The sequence below is a fragment of the Pteropus alecto genome, unplaced genomic scaffold (genome assembly GCF_000325575.1).
Source record: "Pteropus alecto unplaced genomic scaffold, ASM32557v1 scaffold17, whole genome shotgun sequence".
In the NCBI taxonomy this organism is placed as follows: Eukaryota; Metazoa; Chordata; class Mammalia; order Chiroptera; family Pteropodidae; genus Pteropus; species Pteropus alecto.
Genome location: NW_006440645.1, coordinates 983378 through 991271, shown reverse-complemented (window position 1 = coordinate 991271; position 7894 = coordinate 983378). Strand labels below are relative to the sequence as shown.

Sequence of the window (7894 nt, the reverse complement as noted above, 5' to 3'; positions counted from 1 at the left end):
GGCCACGAGCCGACCTCCTGCAGCGAGCTGATGTAACACAGCCGTCCGGGGTCAGGTGGGCCGATCAGGTCTGCGAGGGTCAAGCGGCGGCCCTTCCCGGCCGGGCACAGGCTGCAGCCGCATCTGGACAGAGACTGAGAGGTGACGTCACTCGTTATGCGTGCAGAATGGGGACATGTTGATGGCCTGCCCATCATCCAAGGAGTGAGGGGGACTCTGTCTTCTGGAGCCTGGGAACCAGCGATTGAACTGTCGGCAGGACCCCTGTCATCCTGGCATTTAAACATGTGACCTGGTGCCCGGGCGGGGCAGGCCCGATGACACGGCCACCTCTGGTGTCGGTTCAGGTCGACGGAACTCTATGTGAAGTGACTCCAGCACGTCTAAGACTTGTCATCTCTCATCAGGCCGGTTCGTCCTTGTGGGTCACTCGCATACAAAGATTGGTAAGTTTTCCCCTATGTAGAATTTCACGTCGATAAAGTAATCATTTTTCTTTTATTAACACAGTGAATTGTCCCATCAGCTCCTCTGCAAACATCAGAATAAACCAGAGCGGGATTTGTGTCGACCGCCTGCCACGGTGCCTGCTGCTTCTGCCAGTTGGTGAAATGGACGAGACGCCATTGTCGAGCCCCCGCCATGCTCGCCACGCTCGCCAGAGTGGGAGGGGACAGACGTCCAGGACGCGAGCGACACGGTGTCAACGAGGGGGTGGGAGGGGTGTGCGGTGGCCGAGGCCGCGGGAAGTGGCTCACATCGGAGCAGAGGGCGGATCGACCCTAACGATGTGTCTCGACAGGTGTGGACGAAGGGACAAGGATCCGGACAGAGGGACGCCCCAGCCAGGACACGCAGGGGACGAGGCCGTCGCCGAAAACCTCACCCGAAGGGCTCAGGCGGAGCAGCAGCGAAGCAGCGTGGAATGAGAACAGGAAACCGCATCGGGCTTGGAAAGGTAGGACGAGGACAACTGACGCGGCTCGTGACAAGCCTGTCGCGTGTTCTCTCGGCGCTCGGCCGTGGTGGGCAGGACGGACGTGTCATCGCCCCGGCTAGTAGATGAGGAAGCAGCCTCGTTAGGACTCGGGGCGTCATCCCAGCTCGTCACGGGGTCCGGCCTCTGAGGCGCGTTTCCCTCTGTTCTGTGGGCCGCTCAGAGCGGTAACAAGGCGGACGCGTCTGTCGCAGACGATTCGCGTTCCGGACGGCTCAGAGGGGCGGGAAGCGACAGAGGGAGGCGGCAGGACCAGACGGTGGCTTCGGGGTCTCCGCGACTTGGCCGGTGGCAGCAGATGTGGTGCAGCCTCAGGACGAGTGTGACTCACCCCAGAGGACCAGGTCAGAGGGCGGAAAACGGTGATACATGAAGGTCCAGGTTTGGGTCAAGAAGATGGATTCCAGTGGGGACGGAGTTCCCGTGCAGACGGACAGGGGGACGCTCCGCGTGAGGGCGGCTGGAAGATGTGCCCCGCAGAGGCCACGCTGGGCCGGAGACGTCAGCGCATTCTCCCCGCAGAGGGCCCGTGTAGACGGGAGCAGCGTCCCACGGGCGGGTGACACGTCTGAGAACCCGTGAATCCCTCGGGCCCATGTATGCAGGTTGATGGGTGAACATACAGCTGAGGAGAAACAATAACACAGACGCTATTGCTGTGGAATGTTCCAGACCGTCTGATCCACCCAGCACGGAGACGAGCCGCCATGGGCAACTCCTGGACGCCGGGGACGCCTCGGGGTTCCCCAGCCAGTAAAGCAGAGTCTCCAACGGGCCTGGATGAGAAATGCATCTGGGAAGAAAGAAAGGAGCCCTCGGGGCCGACAAGGGGGAACTCGCGCTGAAGCGAAACCTGCGGGACTCGGGGCGGGGGGGACCCCGGCAGCGGAACGGAGGAAAAGGAGGTTGTTCTGGAGAATCGGACTGTTCACGCGTAGAGCTCGGAGCAGAGAGGGGCGGGCTGGCTGCGGGGACACGGGGAGACTCTGTGCTTCCGCCCGCGTCGGGTGTCGGGCTGATCCCACGGGAACTGGGGACCCGGCGTAACGGTCCACCGAGGCTTTGCGGGCAAGGCGTGACCGACAGGCCAGGCCGACGAAGGAGAGAGACCTGGTTTGACCATGAGATAATGGCTGACGGACAGGACACCAGCCCGAGTCGACGAGCTCACAGACCTGGCGGGAACCGGTGCGTGGGATCACACGGGAGAAACCGCGCCTTCGAAGGCCGGCTGGGTCCCTGCTGCCCCCCGGGGCCAAGGACCCTGGTGGCCGGTTACGGGTCCCCACGGCCGAGTAAGCTGTCGAGCTTCCTGGAAGAGAAATGGCCGCAGAGACCCCGACCCTCCGTCCTCAGACATGGAGCCTGTCGACACCCATCTTAGAACATTTACTTGAGAATGAAAAATTCTCGTCACCTGTGAATAATTCCTAAAGAAATAGTTTGATCTTTATAACCCATTTTTTATAATTCTGTAAATGAAAACCAGAAGTAAAATATAATTGTGGCACTAGTAAGTCCCCGACACACACTGAAATGCTTCAGGGGCCCTAAAGGGCCGTGTGGGGAGCGTTTCATGCAGACAGGCCCCTCTCACGAGGACGAACGTCCACTGATGACGATCATCCAATCCATTTAATTTACCTGCTGTCACAATTTCAGATCACCGTGCGATTTTCCGTGTACATCTGAGTCCAGAGAGAGCATGCGCTCGTCACTGAAGGCAGGCGCCCTCCCGTGCTGGTTGACGCAGTCGTCACTGTAAATTCACGGGCTGCCACCGTGCTCCTGGCTGGTCCTGCAGCGAGGCCGCCAGCTCTACACACATTCGCAAGTGTCTTTCTGAGGCAGAAAACCCGAGACGATCATCCCGAAAAGCGGCCATCGATCATTTCTTGTGAAGGGTGACTGGCCTTCGTCAGCTGGCACTTTTCCTTCTCACTGCAAAAACGAGACAAGGACAAAGAAACTCTCACGTCTGAGTCTATAATAACCGAGAAGGTGAGGATATGCCTTCTTGAAGGCAGAAACCCGAATATTCAGGAAAGAGAGTCCTATCTCACGATATGAGGTTCTGTAACAGGAGGTGCTTAGGGCTCTCAAAAACGTAATCTTTTCCTTCGATCCTAAATGATCGGATCGAGAAAGACAGGGAGAGACCCGCAGAATGCCATAGAATGGACATGGAGCTCTGAGGAGCTCGCCCTTTAGAATCTACACAGACGTGGGCGACGCGGCTACGGATCCACAAGACGATGGCACAGGGGCCGAGGGCAGCTCCTCGCCCCGAAGCTCCTGGTGAATCCGGGCCTCACAAAGGGCTCCGGGCGCAGTGTCTGCCACGTGGGCTGGACGGGAATCGAGAGGGACGACGGCACCGGGGCCAGTGTCCAGTGGCCCCCGACGCAGCGCGGGCGGACGGCAGAGGCCGTGTCCCGTTACGTTCCTCTCCTCTCTGCCGAGGACGATGATGTCCGTGTGGTGACAGGGACGTGCCACGTGTCACGAGTGAGCAGACTGGCGAGACCGCGGCTGGTGAGCGCGTCCAGTCCTCACGGTGGGAGGACAGCGACGTCTGAGGATAGCGGGAAACGTGCAGATGGGGTCCGCGAACCCCCGTCGGAAGCCGTCCGAGTCTGGAGAGCACGGACGAAGCCAAGGCCCGTGGAGAAGGAAATGCCGGCGCTGGCTCGGCGTGGGGACGGAGGGAGCGTCCTTCGCCTAACGTGGTTTGTGCATTTAGTTTTGTTCTGCTCATTTCATTCTGGCTTCGAGGGGCTTCACACAGCGATCATTGAAAGGAAACAGGAGGAGGGGCAGGGGCCGGGGCGTGGGGGCCCTGCCTGCCGGCCGGTCACTTCCCACGCGAGACTTTCCGTGTCCTCTCCCGCCGGATGCTTGGCCACCGGCTGGGTCAGGGTTGGGCCGCTGACTGACTCCAGACCTTTCAGGATGCGGCTTCCAGCAAACAGACGCTGAGCGAGCACGTGGGGGCTGTGCGGGCGCAGGCGGCTCACGTGTGGCTGAGCTGCTGACGCCGGGCCGGTGACCTGCCCGCTGGGACCCGCACGTCCGGCCTGGGCCCCCCTCTTCCTGAGGCTGCTCGCGGAACCCGCCTCCCGGTGCTGCTCCTGCAGACGGACTGCTGTGAATAAGAAGCCCCCGCCGCCCGCAGCTCTTCACGGTAAAGACGCCCCTGCTGCTGCCCGGCGGCCTGGGGTGGCGTCGGCGGACGGCGCGGGGGGCCTCGCTCCCCACAGCTTCCGACCTGAGCGTGGTCCAGCCCGGGCCGCCCCCTGCGAAGTCCTCGGGGCTGAGAAAGTGAACGGAGAAAGTGTTTCTATGGTTCAGGCCTGAACGTGTCAGAATCATTCCCCACCTTCCACGCTGGCCACACCCCGGCCACATGTCACCCAGCTATGTGCCCGGGGGCAGAGAGCCACTGGTCTGTCTGCCACAGGCACCCCTTCCAGTCACCAGATGCCTCTCAGTCCTTGTGCACACAGAGCACACACCCGCCCCACACTCGAGGGCCAGCAGATGAAAATCACGCAGCCACGGCATCCAGCCCGCATGCCCAGGAGAGGACAGAAGCTTGGGGCCAGGCCGTCCCATCCCGAGTGCTCTGTCCAAACTAACGACAGGAGAGTTAAGATGCTTGCGACTCACAGCGTTCCCTGCCACGCGACAGCTGACATCAGACGTCCAGGGCTGTGTTATTTTAATGCCAGCGCGGCCTTTGAGTTGCTTAGAGGGCTGTTCCTCGTTGTGTTTGTTTTTTTAACGCCAACAGTTTGTGCCTTCGGAGAGTCTGACATGACTTCCCGGGGCCTGGGCCAGGCACTGGTGCCTTCACACAGTCCCCGGGCGCGCGGGCCGTGCCGTGGGGCCCGCAGGCGTCGCCCGCACAGCGAATGGACTGGCAGGCGGGAAGGAATCTGTCCACGCGGAGGACCTCCCTGCTGTCCGGCCACCACGGCCGCCGAGAATGCGCCTCGCGCGCCCAACACGGGGGGGCAAAGGGGGGCTCCCGCGGTGCCAGCGCGGGTGGCTTTGGGTTTCTGAGCATGGCCAGAAGAACCGCCTTCCCACTCGAGTGAAAGCCCCGGGGCCTGTGGACCGGCTGCCTGAGCTGGAGCGGAGCCGTCTGCCTCCGGAGCGACCTCTCTGTGGCGTCTGTCATCTCAAGGTGCCACTGGAATGTTTCCTCCTTTTAAAAAAAGTAATTCGTCTCGACTTTTTTAAATAACAGTTTCAGAATAAAGTAAAATTTACATGAAAATTCACCGAACAGGTTGGACACTCATGTTCGCGGGCCCTCGCTCCGGGGGAATCCTTCATCGTGCTAGAAGTTTGTCTCCTTCCCCTCCCCATCCAGTCCCACAGAGGTGGGACCAAAAACCCACCTGCGGTGACAGACGGAGGGGCAGGGCAGTTGGGCAGAAAAGCCCAAGGCCACTCAAGTCCCGGACTTCACTCGAGGTTGGGGAGCTCAGACCAACAGCCGTCTGCGAGCTCCTGGTATGTGTCGCTGGGGCACGGCGGGCCTTGCGGTCACCCCTAAGATCACCGAATCAAGATTCAGAAGTGGAAATGGTGGCAGTGGACAGTGCGGGGTACAGACCCTCTTCAGCAACGCTGGAGCTGGGGCAGAGTCGAGTCTCGATGCAGCAAACGGGCAGGCGACGTCTCTTGCTATGCGCGTGGGCCGATTTCATTCAAAACAGACGGCCTGGCTTACGGCTACGAGCGCGTGTGTGGACACAGGGTAGGTGGACACGCGGACGTTAGATCTATAGACATGCGAGGGTATTATACACGTGACAGTAAAATACTTCACGTGAGCACGGGAATGCGAGACGACGGGTGTCTGTCTCATCGTCCTGCATGCCGGCTAAGGGATTTCCAGACTTTCGAAAAGAGCGTGTAGATGTACGGATACGTATCGAACTATCCTGGAACAGAAAGGCACCGCTGAAACGAAGATGGGCTCATTAGCCCGCTCAGGCGCCATCTGTGCCCACCGCGTCCGTATCTGTGCGTCCAGAGCCGGGCTCAGCGGGGCGATGGGAAGCCGGGTGGTGGCCGTCCAATGCCGGTCAGCCGTATCCCGGGCGACTCGGAAGGTCTGTGTCCAGATTCCTTCTGGTGTTTTGTCTGAATCCCAGGCACCTATCCGGACAGATTCACACGGAACCACTTTCGAGTCGTGTATAAATTTGACATTTATAAAAGCACGGGTCTAGAGCTTGATTCGGATTAATCGGCCAAATACGATAAGATGATTCTCAAGCTACTTTCTGTATTCCCGTTTTACAATTCTTTTACTTTTAATTTTCTGCCTGCCGCCTTCTTTCAAACATCATTTGTTCTTTAAAAACGAACTGATTCCGGTCTTTTGGGGAAACAGCTCTAAATTGCAGACGGTGACGACAGACCACCTCATTGCCTTCGGCTCAACTCCAGAAAAGGCAAATCCCACACGGAGGACAGACACTTAGACCGAAAACGTGCAGAGAAGGAAAACGAGATGCCAGCCGGTGGAGGGTGCGACGCCTTTCGAAATCGTTTGCTTGGCTTTCATCGTTTATGTGCCTCGAAGGCCGTAAGTGCTTTGCATGTCTGCGCTCATGGAAGACACTTACACATACCTGCTTTTGGTAAACTGCCTACCTCTCCCATGTGATGACTCAGCTTCCAGTGTCTATTTGCACTAAGTCTCCGTGATCGAAAGAGTCTGGAGGACGGCACCCTCTGCCATCCTAGGGTCCCCAGCGTGGTGTGCTTGGGTCATCAGCTCTGGATGGAGCTGGTTGATTAAAAACTATATTTTATTTGGAAATGAGCACATGCTTGACATGTTATAGGTAAAGACTGGTTTGAGTTTCATATAGAAATCAAACGCTTTGTCATCAAGGCATAGCGACATTAAAACAACAGCCAGTGATTTTTAGACACAATTAATCTAGGGCAAAGATTAGGCAAAAAATAGTCTGTGTGATATAAAAAATAAAGACGGGTTTTTGTTTTTACCCCGGGAGATAGAGCGAAAGGCTAAAGCCGCTCAAATCTTTCGCATTTTGTGTTCCAACTGGGGACGTGTATTTTTCATATGATATAAAGTGTCACTTCCTTTCTTATAAAACAGATTAAAATTGAACCCGCTAGGTTCAATGTCCCTAAATCACACAAATCTCTAACAATTGAAAATGTCATTTAGTAATCTCCCTTCTCCTGGTGACCGACTCCAAATCCCTCATATTGGGCATGGGAAACTGAGAATTTACGGTGAAGGATTTTTAAGACCCATGAAGTGCTACATCCTATTTATCTAAAGACTCCATGAAAGAAAAAATGTGAGGAGCAGAGGACAACAGAAAGCAGATACTCTACCTACAGAAGAAGAAATGGTCTCTTTAAAAGTATAGAATTTTTTTTAAAAAAGGGAACTGCTTATATTGCTGACATTTTAAGCCCTTTTTGCTTAAAGTTAACATATTCATCCCTTAAACATGCTAACATGTTTTCAACTGAATCGGGAGAATAAGTCATGCAGAATTAATTTAAACAGACAGATTTTAGGTTTAAAGTTTTGCTTGTTCTGCTGTGACTAGTCGTTTGCATGTACATCACCAAGATACTGAGGAAAACTCACATGGAGGCCGCGTGCCATTTTCTCCTGCTTCCATCTGTCCGTTTGGGTTGCATTTAATTGGGTTGAGTTCAGTTAGGTTGTGTTGTGTTGGATTGTGTTGGGTCGGGTTGGGTTTAGTTGGGTCGCATTGGGTTTAGTTGGGCTGGGTTTAGTTGGGTCAGGTTTGGGTTTAGTTAGGTTGTGTTGAGTTGGGTTGTGTTGGGTCGAGTTGGGTTTAGTTGGGTCGCGTTGGGTTTAGTTGG

General features: G+C 56.4%; 1 protein-coding gene across 1 annotated transcript in view; it reads right to left on the bottom strand.

The window, feature by feature from the left end:
- The window catches only part of UGT8 (UDP glycosyltransferase 8), a 62131-nt gene that overhangs the window by 1062 nt on the left and 53175 nt on the right, over positions 1 to 7894 (bottom strand). Inside the window, exon 6 of the mRNA XM_006917781.1 lies at positions 15 to 123. Within this exon, the coding sequence (XP_006917843.1) occupies positions 15 to 123 (109 nt within the window). The remainder of the gene's footprint in view (positions 1 to 14; positions 124 to 7894) is intronic.